Source organism: Aquarana catesbeiana, linkage group LG07, assembly GCF_042186555.1.
Source record: "Aquarana catesbeiana isolate 2022-GZ linkage group LG07, ASM4218655v1, whole genome shotgun sequence".
NCBI classification, from domain to species: Eukaryota; Metazoa; Chordata; class Amphibia; order Anura; family Ranidae; genus Aquarana; species Aquarana catesbeiana.
In genome coordinates this window covers 241,572,078-241,597,916 of record NC_133330.1, presented here as the reverse complement: position 1 = coordinate 241,597,916, position 25,839 = coordinate 241,572,078, and the positions used below count along the sequence as shown (strand labels likewise).

The window sequence follows — 25,839 nt, the reverse complement described above, 5'->3', positions numbered from 1 at the left end:
GGCATTATTAATTTAGCATTGACACTGGTGGAAGATCTCATGAACAGAGTGCGATTTTAATGCGGTGCGGAAAACGCTCAGGATTACCTGCGTTTCCCACACCGCATATATGTAAACTGGTGCTAAATCTTTGCCTCTCAAACAGGCACACAATGGTAAGCACCAGCTTTGCTCTCTACTCTATTTCAATTACACAGCTCTATCTCCTTGCTCAGAAAATTACCAACAAATTGGAGGGGGAGGTGCCTGGGGTACAACAACCCCCAAAAAAAAAAAAAAAAAAAAACACCTGAAAACACTGACGCATCTAAATACAGCTATCTGTAGTTAAAAGGAGTTGTAAAGGCAGTTTTTAATTTTATCTTAATGCATTCTATAAGGGTCCTTTCACACTGGGGTGGTTTGCAGGCACTATTGCGCTAATAATAGCGCCTGCAAACCGACCCGAAACAGCCGCTGCTTTAATTCCAGTGTGAAAGCCCCGAGGGCTTTCACACTGGAGCGATGCGCTGGCAGGACGGTAAAAAAAGTCCTGCCAGCAGCATCTTTGGAGCGGTGTGTATATCGCTCCTTTACCGCTCCTGCCCATTGAAATCAATGGGACGGCGCGGCTATACCGCCGGCAAAGCGCCTCTGCAGAGGCGCTTTGCGGTGGTTTTAACTTTTTCTCGGCCCCTAGCAGGGGGGTAAAACTGTCCCGCTAGTGGCCGCATACCGACGGTAAAGCGCCGCTTACAGTAGCGGCGCTTTACCGCCGACGCCCGCCCCAATGTGAAAGGGCTCTATGATAAACCTTCTGTGTGCAACAGCCCTCCTAATACTTACCTGAGGTCCCTCTCTGTCCATGAGTGTCTCAGCCGTCCGAGATCCTCCCTCCTCCCTCCCACCATTGACAATCAAAGTCAGCTAACCAAATGAAGGGGGGGGGGGCACTGAAAAGGAGGAAGGGGCCAGGATCACAGAAGAGGGACCCGAGAAGAGGAGGATCCGGGCTGCGCTGTGCAAATCCACTGCACAGGGCAGGTAAGTATAACAGGTTTGTTATTTTTATAGGAAAAAAAAAAAAAAAAAATGGACTTTAGTATCACTCTTAACCGCTTGGCGCCCGCCCAGTGCAGCTCTCGTTCTGGGACAACGTCATATGACAGCGTCCCAGAACGGCCGCTCTAGTGCGGGGGCATGCAGCGCCGCAGCGTGTTGCTAGGACACGGAGCGTCCGGAGCTCTTTAACCATGTAATCGGCTGTGTCCAATCACAGCCGGTCACATGTAAACATGGAGATGCCGGTAATCGGCTCTCCTCACCTCACACTGACAGAGTATGTGGCGAGGAGAGCCGATCAGCGGCATCTCCACGCAGGGGGACATCTGGGAATGTAATCAGGGCACTGATCTTTAGTGCCCTGATTACAATATAGCAATATAGTGTCATCAATCAGTGCCCACCAATGCCAGCAATCAGTGCACACCACTGCCCACAAGTGCCACTAATCAGTGCCCATTGGCGATGCCAGTCAGTGCTGCCCATCACTCCTGTTGATCAATGCCCATCAGTGTCGCCCATCAGTGCCACCCATCAATGCCCATTAGTACCGCCTATCCGTGCCCACCAGTGCCGCCTATCAGTGGCCATAGGTGCAGCATGTTAGTGCCTCCTCATCAGTGCCCACAATTGCCACCTCACCAATGCCCACCAGTTCAGCCTATCAGTGCCCATCAGTGCTGCCTCATCAGTGCACATCAGTGATGGCAAAAAATTACTTAGTTACAAAATTTACTGACAGAAAAAAAAAGGAAAACATTTTTTTTCAAAATTTTTGGTCTTTTTTTTGTTTTTTTAAAATAAAATCCCAGCAGTGATAAAATACCACCAAAAGAAAGCTCTATTTGTGTGAAGAAAATGCTAAAAAAATGTGTTTGGGTATAGTGTAGCATGACCGCGCAATTGTCATTCAAAGTGCGACAGTGCTGAAAGCTAAAAAATGGCTTGGGCAGGAAGGGGGTGTAAGTGCCCGGTAGGCAAGTGGTTAAACTCATTTACAAAACGCAACTATCTGCAGGAAATATTTCAACTTTTTCAAGTGCAGATTACTGGCACATAAGCCCCATACACACAGGACGAATGTCAAACGACATTGGCCGCTTCAATCGAAACCAGCTGACGTTCATCCTGTGTGTATGGCAGCCGGGCCGGCTTCTGTTGAAGGGTCATGACCAAACATGGTCTTCTGACCAGCTCCCAATCAGCAGTCTCAGCCAGCGTCCCCCTGTCAGAACACAATAGCACAGCAGGGGAAACAGTTGTACTAACATCGGATTATTAGTACAGCAGCTTCAACCTGAGCTGAGGTTTTTTTTTTTTTTTCAACCCAAAAAGACTACTTTTTCACAGAAAACGTGTGAAACACAGAAATGAACCATAACCTACATAAAAACCCACAGAAGAAAAAAGGGAGACAGTGACCTCAAAGGAATTACTAAGACTTGAGAAAAATGCTCCGCAAACACATGAAAACGTGTCAAACGCATTTCAACCCCGCATGCAAGAACGCAACTTCTGGTGTGACTTGGCCCATAAACGCAGCGTTCTGGTATGAACAGGACACAGAATACTAGTGTGTTCTATGTCACATTACACTTAAGGGGGCCTGACTGTATTCATGAGTGTAACCCCCTACTTCAGACATTCTATGACGCTGTACACAGCTAAATACCTGACAGGAAACCCAATAAATCCAGTCAACAGATTACCTCAGAAACAGAGAACCTGTGACTGTACAACAGCACTGACTGAGGAACACCCACCACAGACAAAGGACAAGGACAGAAGGAGCACAGACAACCCTGGACGTACACTGCTGCTCCCAACACAGACGCGTCACGATTCTACACAGCCTGACGCAGTCAGCTTCCGAAGCTCTTTCTCCCGCCCACGACTGCGAAGTATCCAATCGCAGCTTAGAATCCAAATACAAAGCTCTGTTCTATTTGTGCACAGGCGAGAGCCTCGGAATTCTCCTCCAATCAGCGCAGAGACCTGCACCGTCTCCCCGCCTAATGTATGAAGGCGGGAGGTTTCTAGGTCCCGGCAGCTGGCAGCGTCGGCTGTGTTTGGCGCCTTTCTGTGTGGTGGAGGTCCGAAGTGTCGGGGAAATGGTTGGTAGCGGCGAGGCGGCAGGTTAGTGAATAAATATTCAGTATAGAGAGTGATGTGTGTTTCCGTACTGAGTAGAAGCAGTAACCCATAGCAACGGAGCATGACTCCCGATGTGTATCTGCTCTGGTTCCTGTATGTAGGCTGTCAGCTCCGGTTCCTCACAGCAGCGGAAAGGTCCACATTGTAATACGTCATAAATGTTCTGGAACTACAGCGAGGGAAAGTTACAGTATAACTAAAGGGGAAAGTTTTATTTTAGTTTTGAATGAAGAAGAGGTCTGTCAGGTTATTATTGTTGTCTGTGCCCTGGTTAGGGAGATTCACCCTCTATTTGCCATTTTTACCAAGAGTGAAAGAAAATCCCAACGTTTGCGTTGTCCCCAGGAATAGAGAAGAGGAGAAATCTTCCAAAGGGGGCACAGCCAGGGTTTCCTCTCACTTCATGTTTTGTCTATAAGACAGGAAGTGAAGGGAAATCCCAATTGGACACAAGTTTTTGTACCCCCCCCCCCCATAATCTCTCTGGAAGAATTGGGTTGCTGCAGAAGAGTACTTACATCATCATTATAATAACTACTAATTATCTCTACCCACTGTATATCACATCACTACAGTTATAACCCTCTCTGAGACTCCATTCATAATTTGGCTTCCAGAAATGTACATGGCACCCAAATGCAGGTGGCTGTTGCTGCATTAAAAAAAAAAAAGTGGATTGCAAGACGTGCTCGGCTCTGCGCCAAAAAAAGGTACCACCAGTTACTTTGGTGTACATAGGGCAGCCTGTTTAACCACTTTGTTACGGGGCACTTTAAATGACAATTGTTATGCAATGCTGTACCCAAACAATTTTTCTCTTTTTTTTTTTTTTTTTTCTAAACAAATGGAATAAGACCGACAATCTTGAGACAGAGGGTAAAAAGGTTTTTTTTTTTTTTTTTTTTTTTTTTTCTTCGATGCTGTTATACATGTAGCACCCTCTACCAATAGGTAGGTGCTAGTAAGGGTTATTTTACTAGGATTTTCCAGCACAGGCAAATTTAGGCAGGCCTATGCTGCAAGCTAGACCTGTCTGTTTTGATCTGGGGCTGGGAGTGGTCAGAGTAGCTGTGGGTGTGACCACCTGCACTTCAGTTCTGCGGCGCCTCACCTGGTTCCAGGGAGAAGATTCTGGAAGAGGGGCTGGAACTGGAGTGGCAGGCAGCTTGTGGGTGAGCCCTGACCAATCCCCAGTCGGTATTGGCAGGGGGCGGGCCTCATAAGCTGAGGTGATATGCCGCTGGGGGTAGAAGTCCAGAGTGGAATGAGGAAGGGAAGGGGGTGCACCGCGCCGATCACAGGTGAAGGCCCGGGAAGAACTGTGAGGGAACATTGCCTCTACACGGTCATTGGCAATGTCTCTGTCACCACACGGTCAGATGGCAGGGAACTCCTGGAGCATAGGGGTAGGGGAAGCTGTTGGAACGCATGGTCCAGGAAAGTTCCTCATCAAGGACTCGGGGCTGTGGAAGGTCGGTGAGTGTTACCACAGTTGAGGGCTGGAGGTGCCAAGGAGTCTGTGAGGGAACTCTGCTTTTACATGGTCATTAGCAGAGTCTTCATCAAACACATGGATGATGGGGAGTCCTGAATCAGAAAAGAGACTGTGGGGATCTTTGTCAAGTCGATGTAGCCTGAGGGCACATGATTTGCAAGTTGGGCTGGCTGGGAACAGTAGTCCATTTCCTAAAGTCATGCTTTTAACCTACTAGGCCTCCGGGGAGAGGTTCTGCAGCCCTCAGACCTAGTAGCAGCAAGCAAACAGAGCCAGTAAAGGGACTTACTCAGAGTGGGCCCCTATTACCCAATAGAAGATGTGCACATACTTCATTTCAGTAGCTACAAGTGTGTACAGGAGAAACCAGTGTATGTGGGTATAAGGAACCAAGCTTTGTGTAGGAGGGAAGAAGTTTCTGGGACCATCATTTCTACATGGTCAGAAGTGGTGTCTTCATTCTCTAACACGGTATTGAATGAAGAGTCCTTGGAAACAAATTGTCTGTGGGAGGAGAGCAGAGGAGGAGCAACAGTCTGCATGGAGATGCAGGAGGAGATTTACATTTAATGTTCATGCACATCTAATCTTCTGGCTCTAACATTGTGTTTTTTGTGCTTAAATTATGAATATGTTGACAATGATAAATCCTATGGGTATCCCATATTCCAATCCCTATTCAAGTTGTACACCCCCAACCCCCCCGTCCACAATAAAACAACAAAACTAGCAAAAGACTGTTTATTGTCTCTGGAAGTGATATATGAAGTCTGGCAGTGGGGTGATTTGGCGGATTGTTTATTAGCTGCAACACCATGGATACTTAAAATTTGTAAACAAGTGCGTTTTCTCCTTCACTGATCAGGAGGCACTAAAATGCAACGCTAAGACCCCTTTCACACTGAGGCGCTCAAACTGCACATAAAACGTTGGGCGCTTTAGCAGTACACTTTTTTAACCACTTAAGGACCAGGTATTTTTCAAACTTGTTAAAATCAGTTTGCTTGTTTTTTTTTTTTTTTTTTTTTTTTTTGCTAGAAAATTACTAAGACCCCCCCCCCCCCCAAACATATTAAAATATATACCTCCGTAGCATCTTTAAAATTCGCCCCTTTATAACAAATGAAACCACCAGGCTCCTCATTCACTCCGTTATTTCTCGCCTTGACTATTGCAACTCCCTTCTCATTGGCCTGCCTGTCCATAGGCTATCCCCTCTTAAGTTTCATGTATGCTTCTGCCAGACTTATCCACCTTACCAACCGCTCAGTGTCTGACAACCCTCTCCTCCAATCACTCAGCGAATTCAATTTAAAATACTAACCCCAACATACAAAGCCATTCACAACTCTGCCCCGAGCTACATCACCAACCTTGTCTCCAATATCACCCAAGCCGTCCTCTCAAGACCTCCTCCTCTCATGCTTGTCTCCAGGATTTCTCCAGAGCCTCTCCCATCCTCTGGAACTTGATACCTCAACCTGTCCGGCGATCCCTGTCCCTGAAAACTCATCTCCATAGATATATATTCTCAAGTCGTCTTCCAGGATGGCACCCTGAGAGATGACTCGTCCACCTGACAGGAATAAATATATATATATATATATATATATATATATATATATATATATATATATATATATATATATATATAATATATATATATAAATTTTTTTTTTTTTTCCTCCAGCTTCCTCCTAGATCCCAGTGTTCCCCCTCCTATGGCCGGGTATGTAGCAGTGGGTGCAGGTGTTGCAGGAGATCCGTGTGCTCTCCCCTCCGCTCCAGGCGCCGGTGGCGTGTGTTAGTCCGGCGTCATTTTGCAGTGGATCCTTCCTCCTGTGGAGAGGAAGTGAGGTCCCGGCGCTAGAGCGCGGCATCCGGAGCAGCACGGAGGGAGAACCCACAGCTCAGGTTACTGGCTGTGGCCTACAAAAAGGCCACGGAGGAAGCCTGAAATGAAGAGATTCCTTTCAGAGAAGAGAGCATTGTCAGGCAAGGAGCAGGCGTCCACTGCTCACTAGCACCAATATGGAGCAAGAGGAGTCCATTTCAGCAGCTGTTCTGGAGGCCACTGGGGGTGAGTCTACCGGACTGGTGGGAGTAATGGAGGGGGTGGGTCCCCTAGTCCTTGCCCTCGCAGGAGACCCCCTTTTTAGCCACAAAAAAAAAAAAATGGGCTTCTTTTCTTTCAGAGACAGAGGTTGCCCAGAGTGTTGCCAGTAGACCTAAGTCCAAAAATCCTTCAGAAGGTGTGGGTACTGCAATGACAAATTGACAGCAGAACACACAAAATTTTGTTACAAATGTATACTTAAATTGTCTGGGAAGGAGACTTTGGAGGTTGAGAGATTGTTCTCTCAGTTCAACTGAAATGCTGTCCACCCTCAAGGCCTTTCAGGCAAGTCTGAATACTAGGCAGGATAGCAGAGGGCTCATCCTCCCAAGGGAGTGCTTCTACAAGTAGTAGGTTGGCAAGCACTGTACCACAGAGACCCCCGTCTTCTCAGGACTCTGAGGAAGAAGCAGAGGGGAGGACCCCAGCCATAATCTCCTTGAGGAAGGGGAAGATGTAGATGATAGCCAGAAGGAGGAAGAGGGACACTCCAGACCAGGCAGGCATATCTTTTCAACAGATGATATGGAGGGTCTCCTAGGGACTATTTATGCTTCAGAGGAAATCCAAGAACCTGAGACACAGATTACTGCCCAGGATATTATGTATCGGGGTTTTATTAAAGCTTAGTCCAGGGTCTTGCCTATCCACCAGTCTCTCAAAGAGATTATTCTAAGGGAGTGGAAAGAGCCAGAAAAACTTCTAAGATTTAAGACATGGAAGCGCAGGTGCCCCTTCAAAGGAGAGGAGGAAGAGACGTTTTTTAAATTACCCAGACTGGACGCATCCTTAGCCCAAGTGTCCAAACAATCAGATCTCTTTTGAAGACGCAGGTAACATACGGGATCAGATGGACCATAGATCCGAGACCCTTTTGCGCAGAGCCTGGGAGGCCAACGCGGCGGCGTTAAGCCCAGCATTAGCATCAGCCTGTATAGCCAGAAATACGGATACGCAGCTTAATAAATTGATGGATCATGTAGCAAGTACTTCCAAGTCCAAACAGCTGTTGGACTCCTTGGAAGTAATTGGTAAGGCGGTTGCCTTTTTTGCGGATGCTGCAGTCGAGACCGTACGTACTTTGGCAAAGACGGCAACTCTTCTTAATTCGGCCAGAAGAGCCGTATGGGTTAAGACTTGGGATGGGGATCACACATCCAAAACAAGATTGTGTGGTCTACCTTTCGAGGGATCCCTCCTGTTTGGTGCAGGGCTGGACCAGACCATCTCCAGACTTACGGAAAAAGGAAAAAAATTTCCTGTGAAACCTAAGAAGGGTAAAGGAAAAATTTTTTTTTTTTTTTTTTTTTTTTTTTTTTTTGAGGCCCCCAGGTCAACAACCATTTTAAAGACCATAAGGAGGGCAAGAAATGGGGTATTGGAAAAGGCAAACAGAAAAGAGGTCTCCTTTTCTCCAGCCCAAAGGCTGCAGACAAGGCAGTTTCGGGCTGGCAGCCAGCCCGAGAGTCTACAAAGATTCTAGTAGAGGTCATCTCCTACCTACACCTTCAGGGGATCTCTCTGATCCCCTACCTAGACGACCTTTTGGTCTACAACCTTTCCAGGGAGTCCCTTCTTCTGGATCTGGACAAGGTGATATGCACCTTGGAGTCTCTGGGATGGTTGATCAGTCTCCAAATCCTCTCTGACTCCACCTCAGACCAAGCTCTACCTGGGCCTGTGGGTGGACTCGGTGGTGCAGAAGCTGCTCCTTCCACAGGAAAAAGTAGAAGCACTAATCTCTTCAGTGTCCTCAACCGTAGATCAGGGGGTATCTCCCCCCCCCCCCCGAAGGTTGATCATGAGGACTCTGGGACTCATGATGTCATGTATTCCTGCAGTACCTTGGGCCCAGCTCCACTCCAGGTCCCTTCAAAACTTTTTGCTCTCATGGGACGGAAAAAGGAATCATTGGACATTCCGGTTTATATCCCACGAGAGGTAAGGAAGTCTCTTCTTTGGTGGCTCAACCCTCAGAGGTTGGGGGCAGGTCATCGTTGGTCTCAGCTCCAGCCTGTCAGGGTAACAATGGATGCAAGCTCTTGGGTGTGGGGGGCCCATCTAGAGGAGCTTCAGGCTCAGGGTGTATGGGACAGACTCCAAAGGACTGCTTCCAATTTCAGGGAACTACTAGCAGTCAGGGAGGCTCTAAAAGCATTCAAGAGCAGAATTGGAGGGAGAGAAGTGCAAGTTCTCTCCGACAATTCTACCACGGTGGCTTTCCTGAATTGTCAGGGGGGGTACACGGTTTCGCTCCCTGATGAGGTTGGCGCAGGAAATCCTGGAATGGGCAGAACAAAGAATACCCTCTATCTCTGCGGTACATATAAGCGGGGTTTTCAACATAAAAGCGGATTTCCTCAGTCGACAGACAGTTCAACAGGGGGAAATGGGAATTAAATCCCGAGGTGTTCTCTCTGGTGTGTCAGCAGCTGAGCACACCAGAGAGAGACCTCTTCGCCCGCAGGGCAAACAGGAGATTCTTTTCCCTCTCCAGAGAGGAGGGGTCCGAGGGGATGGACGCATTAGCTCAGGATTGGGATTTTAGGTTTAGCCTATGCCTTCCCCCCCTTAGCCCTAATCCTGAGAATCCTTCAAAGACTGAGTTGGGCCAGGGGCAATCTGATCTGATCTTGATTGCGCCCTGATGGCCCAAGAGGACCTGGTTTCCCACTCTGTGGAACTGGGCGGTAACCTCTCCGCTTCATCTTCCAGAGTGTCAGGATCTTCTGCTTCAGGGTCCTCTTTGCCATCCGAACCCCAGATTTTTAAAGCCAACAGCCTGGCTTTTGAGAGGGAGAGCCTGTGCAGCAAGGGGTGCGCAGAGAGAGTAATTGACACCCTTTTGCTGAGCAGAAAGCTGGTCACTAGACATTTATGCTAGGGTCTGGGGCGTCTTCTCCTGTTGGTGTGAAACGAGAGGGACCTCTCAGCAGAATATTCCCGTGATTTTAAACTTCCTACAGGAAGGAGTGGATCAAGGTTTGGCAACCAAGACCCTTAGGGTTCAGGTGGCAGCTTTGTCTAGCTTTCTGGACAAAAGATTGGCTCTAGATCCCTTGGTAAAGAGATTTTTGACGGCTAGAGAAAGGCTATCCCCGGTCCAAATGTATACATTTCCACCGTGGGATTTATCTTTAGTCTTAGAGGCCCTGACCAGGGCGCCTTTTGAGCCTTTGGCTCAGTCTTCAGTTAGATTACTTTCTTTTAAGACTGCCTTCCTTCTGGCTGTTACTAAGGCCAGAAGGGTGGCGATTTGCATGCTCTTTCTATGAAGGAGCCTTTTTTTTTTCGCTTATTGGAGGACAGGGTCATTCTCAGTCAGGACCCTTTGTACCTTCTTAAGGTAGCTTCTCGCTTCCATAGGTTGCAGGAGATTATCTTACCATCCTTCTGTGTCAACCCGCAGAAGGAGAGGGCATTTCATACACTAGATGACGGGAGATGTCTGCTCCTTTTACTTGGAGTAAGGGAGTTCAGAAAATCACAGCATCTGTTGGTCAGTTTTTGTGGCGCTAGGAGAGGTGAGCAGGCCTCAAGGATGACTATTGCTAGATGGATCAGACAGGCTATTTCCATAGCTTATGAACAAACAAATAAGACAGTCCCAGCTAATCTTAAAGCTCACTCTACACTGTCTCTGGCAACCTCTTGGGCAGAAAGGGCCGGAGCATCGGTAGATCAAATTTGTAAAGCAGCAACCTGGTCAAGTCAGAACATGGTCCTGAAACATTAGAGTGGAACTTCTTTCACCTGGCTTTCGGCAGAAAGGTTCTGCAGGCTGTTGTCTCGCCTTAAAGCGGAAGTAAACCCATCCATAAAACAGTTTCATTTCCGGCACGTGCCAGAAATGTAACACTCCGATTGGTTGTGCTGTCAATCAAACTGTCAAACCATCCAATGGCTGGTGTCATAACTGATCACATGTGCAGCATCATGGCAGTTGTAGATTAAACAAAGGCAAAGATGGCAGCTTCCTTGGCTGAAAACGATAGGAGGGTTTACTTACACTTTAAGGTAGGCCTGAGCTACTTGCTCTTCTCTCAGGGTGCCGTCCTGGAAGACGACTTGAGAAAATGACCAGTTACACTTACCGGCAACGGTGTTTCTGGGAAGTCTTCCAGGACGGCAGGCCTACTTCTCTATATATATATATATATATATATATATATATATATATATATATATATATATATATATATATATATATATATATATATATATATATATATATATATATATATATATATATATATATATATATATAAAATGTGTATGTATGTTTTTTTTTTTGTGTGTGTGTAAGAGAATGTTACGCAGAGTAAATTGATACCCAATTTGTCATGCTTCAAAATTGCACATGGTGACAAACTTTGACACTTAATCTCCATAGGTAGTGTTTAAACATTTCTACAGGTTACCAGTATTGAGTTAGAGGAGATCTTTTGCTAGAATTATTGCTCTCTCTCTAATCGCGGCTATACCTCACGTGTGGTTTGAACATATGCAGGTGCGGCGTATGAATGCGTTCACTTCTGCTCGTGAGCCTGGTGGGACGGGGCGCTTTAAATTTTATTTTTTACACTCTACCTTTTAAAAAAGAAATTCTGGCTCACTTTTATTCCTATTACAAGGAATGTAAACATCCCTTGTAATAGAAAAAAAAGCATTACCGGACCTCTTTAATGTGAGATCTGGGATAAAAAGACCTCAGATCTCACATTACACTTAAATGCAGTTAAAAAAATAAATTAAAAAATGTCCCTTTTAACCACTTGGCGACTGCCGCATGTACATATACGTCCCTACTTTGGGGGCGGATATGGTTGTTATGGCAGCAGCTAGTTGCCATAACCCCAGTATCCCCGTTTTCGGTCGGCTACAAGATAAAAGTGGTCTCTGCGGCGGATTCGCCGCAAGATCACTTTTATCGGTGGTGGGAGAGGGCCCCCTCCCGGCGTGATCCGGTGCCCTCTGCCGCTTACCGGAGCCGTTGGCGGAGGCGATGGGGTCCTTTCCCTAGCTGTGCATGGAGACGAGGGGAAGATGGCCCCCACCCGTCACCATGACACTGCAGGGCGGAAGCGATATCAAAACGTCACTTTCGCCCATATGTCTTAAAGCCACATTTTTTTTAAATGACTTTTCTTATTTTACAAAAAAAAAAAATAGAAACATTTTTTTTCTTTTTTTTTTTTTTTTTTTTTTTTTAAACTCCCCGTCCCGACGAGCTTGCGCGCAGAAGCGAATGCGTACATGAGTAGCGCCCACATATGAAAATGATGGTCAAACCACACATGAGGTATCGCCGCAATCGTTAGAGCGAGAGCAATACTAGCCCTAGACCTCCTCTGTAATGCAAAACATACAACCTGTAGAATTTTTTAAACTTCGCCTATGGAGATTTTTGAGGGTAAAAGTTTGATGCCATTCCACGAGCAGGCGCAATTTTGAAGCGTGACATGTTGGGTATCAATTTACTCGGCGTAACATTATCTTTCACAATATAAAAAAAATTGGGCTAACTTTACTGTTGTCTTTTTATATAATTTTTTTTTTTTTAATTTAAAAAAGTGAATTTTTTCCCAAAAAAGCACGATTGTAAGACCGCTGCGCAAATACTCTGTGAAAAAAAGTATTGCAATGACCGCCATTTTATTCTCTAGGGTGTTGGACCCCCCCAAACATTATATATTGTTTTTTTCTAAGTAATTTTCTAGCAAAAAAACATTTAAACGCCTAAATTCCAAAACAAGGCTGGTCTTTAAGTGGTTAAGGCCATTGGGTGGGAGTGACGTTTGGCGTCGCTTCCGTCATCCAACTTCATTGAGTCAAGTGGGGGCTATCATTCCCTTGCTCGACTTGGTGCCTCTGAGGGGAAAGGATTAGATCGTCTCCCCTGCTATTGATGGCTCTGGAAAGCCGATAAGTGATCTTGCAGCGAATCCACCACGGAAACTACTTTTATCTTAAAGCGAACTGCCCCCAGTTTCAGGAAATAACGGGGTCAGCTGCCATAAGAATGGTATTCAACGTCAAAGTACTGATGTATAATGACGGCGGGTGGCCTGGAAGTGGTTAAGGTCTTATGACCTTTAAAAAGAGCCGTTTGGAAGAGCTTCACCAGTCATTTAAACTGGCAGGGGCCCTTTTAAAAAGCTCCAAAGATGCAAGCAGCAGGACTGTTTGCACCGCACCAGTGTGAAGGTTCCATGGAAATGAATGGGAAGCAGTTTTCAGGTGCTATTTTTAGCGCAAAGGGGTCTAATATGCAGCACTGTTGAGGAGGCACTTATCTGCTGCAGTGATGAGTAGGCAATGACAGCCACCACTGATGGACACTGCCGGCACTAGTGGGCATCGCTGATGGGGCTGCACTGATAATCACTGCACTGATCAGTGTAGATTCCTCACGCTAAAGCGCTTTGCAGTGTGTGACACTCTGGCGCCCTTTGGCCTATTTAAAGCCAGCAGCAACCACTAATTGCTGGATGATCTTTAGCTCCCCCGTGTGTTCAGGAGTTGTGTTCCTGTTATTTGGATTTCTTGTTACCGACCCGGCTTGCCTTTGGACCTGTCTTGTCTCCAATCCTGGTTTTGACCCTTGGCTTGCTCCTGTGACCCCGCTCCTGTCTGCTAATCCGTGTATGACCTCTGGCTTGCTCGTCTGACTTTTGCTGCCTGACTACTAGTGTATGACCTTTGCTGACTCTGCTTGCTGCTTTACGCCTGGCTGATATTCTGTGCATGATTTCTGGTCTGGATCCTGAGTTTGCTCCTGGCTCTCCCTGCTGCCAAGTCTCACCTGGTACTCCTGAAGGACCTCTGCCCAGCCGTGCATCCCGCTCATCAGCCACCATCCAGTGGTCATCGCCTCATCGCAGCTGGCAACCCCTGCTTCTCTGAGCATAGTACTCCCTGTTACCACCTTCAGGGGCACTCTGCGCTTAGCCGCAAGGGAAGCTGTCTCAGCACTTCGGCCTCCGACCAGGTACGTGATACTCGCGCTCTGACATCGTGAATAGAGGAATGCGGATAACCGTCACTAGGGATGCCACTTTTTTAGGACCGAGCACGTACCAATTTTTTTTTTTTTTTTGTTGTTTTTTTTTTGTCATGTGACAGTGGCACTAATATGCAGCAGTGTCAGTAGTTTTATTTTTTTACTATTTGTCAAGAGCAATGGCACAACCATCCACCCATCCCCACATGTCAGCGTGCTAGGTGTTATCCCTTACTCTCCTTTCGGCCCCACATCCAAACACTTTCCAAAGCTTGCTGCCTCAACCTCCAACATCTCTAAACCTATGTCCCTTTCTAACCAAAGAAACCACAATGCTCCTGATTCTTTCCCTGGTTATCTCTTGCCTTGACTACTGCAACTCCCCCTCCATTGGTTTACCTTTTTAAATAGATGATTTCTCTTTCCCCCCCCACCCCCACCCCCCTTTCAGTCCATCATGAATGCTGCTGCCAGACTCATCCACCTTACAAACCGCTCAGTGTCTGCTACCCCTCTCTGCCAATCCCTCCATTGGCTGCCACTCACCCAACAAATTAAATTCAAAATACTAACAAGTTACATAGCCATCCAGAACTCTGCCCCCAGCTACATCACTAGCCTAATCTCAAAATACCAACCTAATTGCCCTCTTTGTTCCTTCAAGACCTCCTGCTCTCTAGCTCCCTCATCGCCTCCTCCCATATCCGCCTCCAGGACTTCTCCCGAGCCTCGGCCATCCTCTGGAATTCTCTACCCCAATCTGTCAGACGGTCTCCAAATTTATCCACTTTTAGGCGATCCCTGAAAGCTTTCCGCTTCAAAGAAGCCTATCCTGCCTCCGTCTAACAACTGCACTATTTTCTCCATTAGCTCATCCCCCACAGCTATTGCCCTTTTTGTATAACTTGACCCTCCCTCTTAAATTGTAAGCTCCAATGAGCAGGGCTCTCTGATTCCCCCTGTATTGTATTGTACTGTCTGCCCTAATGTAAAGCGCTGTGCAAACTGTCGTGTGTGTGTGTGTGTGTGTGTGTGTGTGTGTGTGTGTGTGTGTGTGTGTGTGTGTATAGAGAGAGGTATCTCTCAGCCCTGGTGGAGGGGGGTGCTTTGGTGAGATATCAGGTGTTTAACCACTTCAGCCCCGGAAGGATTTACCCCCTTCCTGACCAGAGCACTTTTTACAATTCGGCACTGCGTCGCTTTAACTGCTAATTGCGCGGTCATGCAATGCTCTACCCAAACGAAATTTGCGTCCTTTTCTTCCCACAAATAGAGCTTTCTTTTGATGGTATTTGATCACCTCTGCCGTTTTTATTTTTTGCGCTATAAACGGAAAAAGACTGAAAATTTTGAAAAAAAAATGATATTTTCTACTTTTTGTTATAAAAAAAATCCAATAAACTAAATTTTAGTCATACATTTAGGCCAAAATGTATTCGGCCACATGTCTTTGGTAAAAAAAATGTCAATAAGCGTATATTTATTGGTTTGCGCAAAAGTTATAGCGTCTACAAACTAGGGTACATTTTCTGGAATTTACACAGCTTTTAGTTTATGACTGCCTATGTCATTTCTTGAGGTGCTAAAATGGCAGGGCAGTACAAACCCCCCCCAAATGACCCCATTCTGGAAAGTAGACACCCCAAGGAAATTGCTGAGAGGCATGTTGAGCCCATTGAATATTTATTTTTTTTGTCCCAAGTGATTGAATGACAAAAAAAAAAAAAAAAAAAAAAAAATTTACAAAAAGTTGTCACTAAATGATATATTGCTCACATAGGCCATGGGCTATGTGGAATTGCACCCCAAAATACATTCAGCTGCTTCTCCTGAGTACGGGGATACCACATGTGTGGCACTTTTTGGGAGCCTAGCCACGTACGGGGCCCCGAAAACCCAGCACCACCTTCAGGATTTCTAAGGGCATACATTTTTGATTTCACTCCTCACTACCTATCACAGTTTTGAAGGCCATAAAATGCCAAGATGGCACAACCCCCCCCCAAATGACCCCATTTTGGAAAGTAGACACCCCAAGCTATTTGCTGAGAGGCATGGTGAGTATTTTGCAGCTCTCATTTGTTTTTGAAAATGAAGAAAGACCAGAAAAAAATTTTTTTTTTTTTTTTCAATTTTCAAAACCTTGTGACAAAAAGTGAGGTCTGCAAAATACTCACTATACCTCTCAGCAAATAGCTTGGGGTGTCTACTTTCCAAAATGGGGTCATTTGGGGGGGTTTTGTGCCACCTGGGCTTTCCATGGCCTCCGCAACTGTGATAGGCAGTGAAGAGTGAAATCAAAAATTTACGGCCTTAGAAAGCCTGAAGGCGGTTCTTGGTTTTCGGGGTCCCGTACGCGGCTAGGCTCCCAAAAAGTCCCACACATGTGGTATCCCCGTACTCAGGAGAAGCAACAGAATTTATTTTGGGGTGTAATTTCACAAGTCCCCATGGCGTGTTTGAGCAATATAACATTTAGTGACAACTTTGTGCAAAAAAAAAAAAAAAAAATTTGTCTCTTTCCCGCAACTTGTGTCACAATATAAAATATTCCATGGACTCGACATGCCTCTCAGCAAATAGCTTGGGGTGTCTACTTTCCAAAATGGGGTCATTTGGGGGGGTTTGAACTGTCCTGGCATTTTATGCACAACATTTAGAAGCTTACGTCACACATCACCCACTCTTCTAACCACTTGAAGACAAAGCCCTTTCTGACACTTTTTGATTACATGAAAAAATTATTTTTTTTTGCAAGAAAATTACTTTGAACCCCCAAACATTATATATTATTTTAAAGCAAATGCCCTACAGATTAAAATGGTGGGTGTTTCATTTTTTTTTTTCACACAGTAATTGCGCAGCGATTTTTCAAACGCATTTTTTGTGGAAAAAACACACTTTTTTAAATTTTAATGCACTAAAACACACTATATTGCCCAAATGTTTGATGAAATAAAAAAGATGATCTTAGGCCGAGTACATGGATACCAAACATGACATGCTTTACAATTGCGCACAAACGTGCAGTGGCAACAAAATTAATACATTTTTAAAAGCCTTTAAAAGCCTTTACAGGTTACCACTTTAGATTTACAGAGGAGGTCTACTGCTAAAATTACTGCCCTCGATCTGACCTTCGCGGTGATACCTCACATGCATGGTGCAATTGCTGTTTACATTTGACGCCAGACCGACGCTTGCGTTCGCCTTAGCGCGAGAGCAGGGGGGACAGGGGTGCTTTTTTTTTTTTTTTTTTTTTTTTTTTTTTTTTTTTTCTTATTTTTTTGCTTTTTTATCTTATTTTTAAACTGTTCCTTTCATATTTTTTTTAAAATCATTTTTATTGTTATCTCAGGGAATGTAAATATCCCCTATGATAGCAATAGGTAGTGACAGGTACTCTTTTTTGAAAAAATTGGGGTCTATTAGACCCTAGATTTCTCCTCTGCCCTCAAAGCATCTGACCACACCAAGATCGGTGTGATAAAATGCTTTCCCAATTTCCCAATGGCGCTGTTTACATCCGGCGAAATCTAAGTCCTAAAATGCTCGTAGCTTCCGGTTTCTTAGGCCATAGAGATGTTTGGAGCCACTCTGGTCTCTGATCAGCTCTATGGTCAGCTGGCTGAATCACCGGCTGCATTCTCAGGTTCCCTGTTGAGACAGGAGAGCCAGAGAAAAACACGGAAGACGGTGGGGGGGGGGGGCATTCCCTCCCACTGCTTGTAAAAGCAGTCTAGAGGCTAATTAGCCACTAGGATTGCTTTTACATGAAAGCCGACCGCTGGCTGAAAAGAATGATACCAAGATGATACCTAAACCTGCAGGCATCATTCTGGTATAACCACTCAAAGTCGTGAATGGCGTACCTGAAGACAAAAAAATGGTTAACAATAAAGCACAGTAAACGGTAAAGTATAAAAAATTGCATACCTGAAAAGCAAACATGATAAAACATAATAACAATAAAACATTGCAGAATAGAATACAGTAAAAAAGAGCAGAACACCAGAGAGAGAATAGAGAGAGAGAGAACAATAAAACGACAACTACTTTTTTTTATTTTTGTTTGTGTGTTTTTTTTTTTTTTTTTTTGTAACTGTAACTTTTATAACTGTAACCGGTTCCAGGTTCGGGTCTCTCAAAATGCGATGGCATCTTGGGAGACCCTGTGAAAGTGTGCCTAGTCTGTGCAGTGCTGTACCCTACGCTAATACTCAACTAGTGAATGGTAGCGTTCAAAACATTCACCAATGCAAAGACCAGGATTATCAGGACAGGAGGGACAATAATAGCGGGTGTCACGTCTATATACGCGCTTGCTGCAGACACATCTTTTTTGGGGGGGTTCGTTGGGTAGGGGTACTCAGGAGGACATATAAATGCCTCTCATGCAGCCGACTGCATTTGGTTGGGGATGTGAATGGGGGAAATACGGGCGCTGCAGAAGTGGTGGGTTCCCAATTAGGATTGGCGAATGCAGCAGGAAGGGCATTATGGGCACGACGGGCCTGTGTTTGTCTTTTTGGTGGCAGCGGGACACTACTTGTGCTTGCCACCTCACCAGCTTGAACTGCACTTATGGGACTCGCCACGTCACCAAGTGTTACTGCAGTGCTGGTATGACTACGACTGGGGTGTACTAGGCCGCTGGCGCTTGCCAGTTCACCAAAACGCTACAAAAAAAAGTGACAGTGATCGATCGATACTGCACTTGGGTGGGCTGGGCTGGGCCGGGCGGAGGGGCAAAACGCAGGTGCTAGCAGGTATCTGGGCTGATCCCACTAACACTGCGTTTTTGGGAACCCTAAACTGCTGGGGACGCTAGTATAGATCTGATCGGATCAGATATTGATCCGATCAGATACTATACCACTAAGGGAGGTGTACGGTGCGTGCGTGGGTGTTAGTGGTACTGGCGCTAATCTGACGCTGCTTGGGGCTGGTGCTTGCCAGTTCACCAAAATGCTACCAAAAAAACTGTTAGCGATCGCAGGGATCAGGCCTGACTCTGCGAACGCTGCAGTTATGCGTTTAGTGTTTTGTAAGTGACAGTGATCGATCGATACTGCACTTGAGTGGGCTGGGCGGAGGGGCAAAACGCAGGTGCTAGCAGGTATCTGGGCTGATCCCGCTAACACTGCGTTTTTGGGAACCCTAAACTGCTGGAGATGCTAGTATAGATCTGATCGGATCAGATATTGATGCGTTCAGATACTATACCACTAAGGGAGGTGTACGGTGCGTGCGTGGGTGTTCGCGGTACTGGCGCTAATCTGACGCTGAACGGGGGCGACGCATATCACCGCCGGGCGATCAGGGGGCTAAACCTTTATTCGGTAATAAACGGCGGGTGCCCTGACACTAAAAAAAATAAACGAACTAACCAGCGTCACCCGTAACAGTTATACGGTGATCAGTGGTGAAAGGGTTAACTAGGGGGCAATCAAGGGGTTAAAACATTTATTAGGTAGTATATGGGGGTCCCTGTCGCTATAAAACGCTGACAGCGAACCTAAATATTTACGTTCCTAACTAGCGTCACCAGCGACACTAATACAGCGATCAGAAAAATGATCGCTTAGCGACACTGGTGACAGGGGGTGATCAAGGGGTTAAAACTTTATTAGGGGGGGTTAGGGGGGTACCCTAGACCTACAGGGGGCTAATACTAACTGTCCTACCACTGCTAACTGTCACAAACTGACACTATGCAGTAATCAGGAAAAAAACAAAACAAAACAAAAAAACCTGCTTGGTGTCAGTTTGTGACAGGGGGGGGGGTGATTGGGGGCGATCGGGGGGGGATCGGGGGTGTTTAGTGTGCCTGGCATGTTCTACTGTGTTGTGTGTGTGTTGGTGCACTTACATGTCTTCTCTCCTCGGTGCTGGAACGGAAACTGGCCAGCCGAGGAGAGATGACATCACATCCTCTGCCTCTGTGTACTATACAGAGGCAGGGGATGTTTCTCATTGGCTGGGAGCGATCGCGAGGGGGGGGGGGCCACGATCGGATGGTCTCCCCCTCGTCTCTCAACTCTCCCAGCCAAACGCCGACCGCCGATGGCACCGGGGGGGGGGGGTCCGATCGGACCCCCCGCCCGCGGGAAGGCAATCACGTACCAGGTACGTGATTTTGCCTGCCCGTGCCGCTCTGCTCACGTATATATGCGTGAGGCGGTCGGCAAGTGGTTAAACAGACCCCTGACATCTCCCCTTTGAGACAGGGAAAGTTTTTCCCAGCCTGTCTGCAGGGAAAAATGAGCAGTATGAGCTTCTGGTCACATGTTCAAAAAAACTAAGCCTCCATCAATCTCCTTGTAATATCCCACCCCCATGACCATTGGTGAGCCAAGCATCTTTACAACAATTTTTTTTGGCCATTTTGAAAGCGTTTGTTAACCCCATCATGCAAGTCTATGCCAGCCCCTTCATTAGAGCCTGGCATAGCACACTACATGTCGTGTGTGTGTGGTGGTTTTTTTGTGTTAGCTGTCTTCAGGCCGGTAACATGACTTGTGGCCACTGTACAGCTCCGATGGATGGCTTCTGCAGGAGGGGCCGTGATCTCCCTCTGACGTCAGCCGGGGAGATCACATGGAAACCAGCCAAGTCACGTGACTGGCCTGAAGATCACGCTAAACAGTAGGGGTGCAACGGATCAAAAAACTCACGGTTCGGATTGTTCCTCGGATCAGGAGTCACGGTTCGGATCATTTTCAGATCAAAAAAAAAAAAATCTCTGTAGTAAAATCCACTGTAATAAAATCCAGACTCCCCTACTGTATACAGTATGAGTATAGGAAGCAAGACTAGTGTTTAGTCTTACCTTACAGAATAGAAGCCGGCCAGATCAGATCCACGAGTTGAGGGGTGATGACGTCAGCGCGCACCGCCGCTGCCGGGTGTACCAAGATGGCCGCTGCTCCGGAGCTAGGACGAAGTCGCTGCCTTTCCTAAGGCCAAGGCAGCGTCGCGCTCCGCGGAGCGCATGTGTGCCGATCCGAACAGGTTGAAGCGTTCGGATCATGAATCGGTGACGATCCGTTACACCCCTACTAAACGGGTATTTACAATGCTAGTTTTTAGAAAAGGATAACTGTGTACTATGCCTATAATACAGAGCTGGCAGTGATGGTTTCTAATTTTATATTTTACAAATGGGGGGGGGGGCTGGACACAGATGACACAGGAGGGGGAGAGCAGGCTACGTATGATAGAGGGACGCAAACTGACCACCATGGTCAGTACAGAGGGGGATACAGGAAGTGTGATGGGTTCAGGGAGGTTTATTACAGTTTTGAGAGGGTTAGATTACATAGCACAAGCACTGTGCTGATTAATCTGCTTTAAGGGACCAGGATCTCTGTGGTGTGCATAATATAACATATAATTTGCATATCTCAGAAGACGTTTAGGACCTCAGTGACTGCAATAAGTATGCAGATCGGAAAGCTCATTTTTTTTCCACTATGCTCACTAAAGAATGTGGGAAATGTATTTCTCCTCTAACTGCTGAAACTAAATATCTGTGTTTTGGGTACTGGCCCTTTAGTATGTGCAGTTTGAGAAATGCATAAATAAATTTTCCTTTTATCACACTTCTATTTAGTATGTGCTATTTTTGTCTAAATGTGTGTTATGTAACTGCTTCTTTCTTTCTTGCCAGCAGAAATTGAGAAGCTGTATGCAGCTGTTCCACAGATTCGCAATGTCTTCTATGTAATGGGGAAAATTGGAGAGGGTAAGTTTCAACGCATTTGCTGTGGTACTTTAACCACTTGAGCCCCGGATCATTATGCTGCCTAAGGACCAGAGGTCTTTTTCCAATTTGGCACTGCGTCGCTTTAACTGCTAATTGCGCAGTCATGCAATGCTGTACCCAAACGAAATTTGCGTCCTTTTCTTCCCAAAAATAGAGCTTTCTTTTGATGGTATTTGATCACCTCTGCGGTTTTTATTTTTGGCGCTATAAACGGAAAAAGACCGAAAATTTTGAAAAAAAAATGATATTTTCTACTTTTTGTTATAAAAAAGATCCAATAAACTCAATTTTAGTCATACATTTAGGCCAAAATGTATTCGGCCACATGTCTTTGGTAAAAAAAATGTCAATAAGCGTATATTTATTGGTTTGCGCAAAAGTTATAGCGTCTACAAACTAGGGTACATTTTCTGGAATTTACACAGCTTTTAGTTTATGACTGCCTATGTCATTTCTTGAGGTGCTAAAATGGCAGGGCAGTACAAAACCCCCCCAAATGACCCCATTTTGGAAAGTAGACACCCCAAGGAAATTGCTGAGAGGCATGTTGAACCCATTGAATATTTATTTTTTATTTTTTTTGTCCCAAGTGTTTGAATAATGACAAAAAAAAAAAAATATTTACAAAAAGTTGTCACTAAATGATATATTGCTCACACAGGCCATGGGCCTATGTGGAATTGCACCCCAAAATACATTCAGCTGCTTCTCCTGAGTACGGGGATACCACATGTGTGGGACTTTTTGGGAGCCTAGCCGCGTACGGGGCCCCGAAAACCAATCACCGCCTTCAGCGTTTTTAAGGGTGTGAATTTTTGATTCTACTCTTCACTGCCTATCACCGTTTCGGAGGCCATGGAATGCCCAGGTGGCACAAAACCCCCCCAAATGACCCCATTTTGGAAAGTAGACACCCCAAGCTATTTGCTGAGAGGCATGGTGAGTATTTAGCAGCTCTCATTTGTTTTTGAAAATGAAGAAAGACAAGAAAAAACATTTTTCCCTTTCCGTCATTTCAGGACAGCCACAATAGAGTCTCCTCCCCTTCCTCTGGAAACACTGCGCCAGCCCATAAAATCTCTCCTCCCCTGCCAGACCTCAGTTATTAGTGTTTCCTCCGGTGGGGAGACACTGTGCAGAGGAACCAGGCCGGGTGCAGTCAGGGAGACTGTGGCCTCTTTCTAAAAAATCATCCCTAGGGAAGCAGGGGCTTCCAGGATGAAGAGTGGCGGTACATACCGCAGCTGAAGCCACCCCTTCCTTGCCGAGCGCGGCATCAGGTCGTGGGGGACCCCTATCGCGTCCACAGGGCCGCAGCATGGAGACAGTCCGCTCTCCCCTGTATCCATACAGGCCGCAAAAGTTTGGAACCAGCGGGCCGGACGACGGGTGACGTCATTTCCGGCGGGGGGGCGGACGCTTTCCCTTTGACCCGCGACTTCCGGTTCCGGGTCGCGGGGCTGATAGGGGGCCGGGCTCAGGCTGGAGTGAGTCGCTTCACATGTACACAGTGTGAGACTCTACACAGGCAGCCACCTGCAGTCATGTCTGAGGCAGATGCTGCTGCTCATACGGACGCTGTCTCCAGCCTTCCAAAGGTAAGAGTTCCCTGGGGAGGGGTCCTCTCTATCTAAGGTTTGCTCTCCCTCATGTATGGTTCCTTACTTAGAGGGAGGGCAGTCCCCCTGGGTGGTCAGGGGGTGGGGGGGTGAGCGCAGTTCCCTTAAGGTGGATCTGGTACACCCCCAGGGTTGTTTCCACTTAAAACTTGCTGGAAGTAATATGTGTTTTTTTGTATGTATTTTCAGAAATCTACAGAAAAAACAAAGTCCACTCATGTCTCTAAAAGGAAGTGTGCCTCTTGTAGAGACAGTTTAGGGGAAGCATGGACTAAAGTTTTGTGTAAGGAGTGCATAGATTCCCTGGTTAAGGAAAGGGAATCTGAACAGCAGTCTGGGTTGGCAGCTTCTGTGAAAGAGCTGTCATCCACCTTTTCATCTTTTAAAACCTTACTCGAGACGTTCAAGCTTCCCTCTAAACCCATTCAGCAGGACACAACCCCGCCTCATGCTCAGGGCTCTGCACCTGCCAGATCTACCAATTTAGTTATGGCAGAGGAGATGTCAGGCCCTTCCGGGGTGGAGCGGAGGCAACCGGACAGTGGCACGTCTGATTCCCATGAGGAATCAGAAGGGGAGGACCAGGACGGGGAGTCCAGGAAAATCTCCAGGTATAAATTGTCCCTGGATGAGGTGGAAGATCTCTTGGGGGCAATATATACAACCCTCGGGATACACGAGGATAAAAAACCCCTATCTCTCCATGACCTTATGTATAAGGGCTTGGGAGATCAAAAAAGAAAAGTTTTTCCAGTACATGAAGTTCTGGTGGAAACGATTAAGAAGGAGTGGCAGGATCCTGAGAGGAAACCCTTTTTTTCTAGCTCCCTTAAGAGAAGGTTTCCATTTTCAGAGGATCCAGCGTCCATTTGGAATAAAAATCCCAAGTTGGATGCCGCCTTCTCTCAGGTCTCTAGACACACAGACCTGGCATTCGAGGATATGGGGGCTTTGTCGGATGTCATGGACAAAAGGATAGACTCACTTCTAAAAAAGACGTGGGACTCAACTGTGGGTAACTTAAAGCCAGAAATGGCTGTTACGGTCGTAGCCCGCAATTTAGAGCACTGGCTTTTCCAGATTCAGGAGCACATTGAAGCTGGCACAGCCAAGGAGACTATCCTAGCCTCGTTCCCCACGATTCTGCGAGGAATCGCATACATTGCAGACGCCTCAGCAGAGTCAGTCCGTATGTCGGCCAGATCAGCGGCGCTGGCGAATTCGGCCAGAAGAGCGCTCTGGCTGAAAACTTGGCCGGGGGACACCGCCTCCAAGGTCAAATTGTGCGGGATACCCCTGACAGGTGATCTACTCTTTGGCCCTGGTTTAGAGACGGTCTTGGACCGTACAGCGGACAAAAAGAAGTCCTTTCCGCCTAAGAGGAAAGCCCCAGCTCAGACGAGAAAGGGGTTTCGTCCGAAAAAAGGCAAGGAATCTCCCAAGCAAGGGAAGAAAACTTGGGGCCAAAGAGGCAAGGGCAGAGGAGGGGCGATTTTTCGCCCTCCTGAGAAGGCCCGTAAAGATCAATGACTCTCTAGGGACGGTGGGAGGAAGACTGGGGGCCTTCCTTCCACAGTGGGAGATCCTCTCACCCAATCGATTCATCCTGGGGGTCATAAGAAGGGGGTATCTCTTGGAATTCTCAAGACCACCCCCGCAAAGGTTCCTTGTTACGAAGCTTCCCAGCTGCACAGCAAAGGCCGAAGCTTTGGTGGACGCCCTGAAGGAACTGGAGATTCAGAACGTAGTTCACAAAGTACCAAGGGGGCAGGAAGGAGAGGGGTTCTATTCCCACGTATTTGTGGTGAAAAAGCCCTCGGGAAAATTCAGACTGATTCTGAATTTAAAACCCTTAAACAGGTCAATTTGCTACAAAAGATTCCGCATGGAGTCAATCTTTACGGTCAGGGCCCTGTTACCACACAACTGTTATATGGTGTCTCTGGATCTCAGACGCATATTTACACGTCCCTATCGCAGAAACCTCCCAGAGGTTCCTCCGTTTAGCAGTAGACCTGCAGGGCACAATACTGCATCTGCAGTTTCAAGCACTGCCCTTCGGGCTATCCTCCTCGCCCCGCATATTCACAAAGGTACTGGCAGAGGCGTTGGCCTTCCTGCGACTCCAGGGGGTATCAGTTATAGCCTATCTGGACGACCTGCTTCTTTTTGCAGTATCCCCAGAACAGTTGATCAGGGACCTCGATCTAACCAAGAGGGTTCTAACAGGTTTGGGGTGGCTGCTGAACTTAGAAAAGTCCAGTCTCATTCCCTCACAGCGCATTGTGTACCTGGGGTACCTGCTGGACACTACGCTCTTGAGAGTTTTTCTTCCAAGGGAAAAAATTCTAAAACTGGACAGAGCAGTTTTCTCCCTCCAGTGCAACCATCTGGTGTCCAAGAGGTCCATAATGTCAACATTAGGCCTTCTAACTTCTACTCTTCCAGCAGTGCAGTGGGCAGGATTACATTTTCGCCCCCTACAATCATATGTACTAAGAGTATGGGACCACAGTTAGAGGGATCTAGACACCTTAGTACAGGTTCCCCATCAAATAAAGAGATCTCTTTGGTGGTGGAGGAAGGAAGTGAACTTGTCACAGGGACGTCTGTGGCTCATCCCAGTCCCGCAGATCCTAACCA

General features: G+C 46.6%; 1 protein-coding gene across 5 annotated transcripts in view; it reads left to right on the top strand.

Moving 5' to 3' along the window:
• Nucleotides 1-2,979: 2,979 nt before the first annotated feature.
• The window catches only part of CDC7 (cell division cycle 7), a 93,913-nt gene continuing 71,053 nt past the window's right edge, over nt 2,980-25,839 (top strand). The window contains exons 1-2 of one of the 5 annotated variants that reach the window (XM_073593162.1): nt 2,980-3,177; nt 21,482-21,556. In XM_073593162.1, the coding sequence (XP_073449263.1) occupies nt 3,057-3,177; nt 21,482-21,556 (196 nt within the window). In that variant the 5' untranslated portion in view covers nt 2,980-3,056. The remainder of the gene's footprint in view (nt 3,178-21,481; nt 21,557-25,839) is intronic. The other 4 variants (XM_073593160.1, XM_073593163.1, XM_073593164.1 and 1 more) reach the window with 4 other exon arrangements.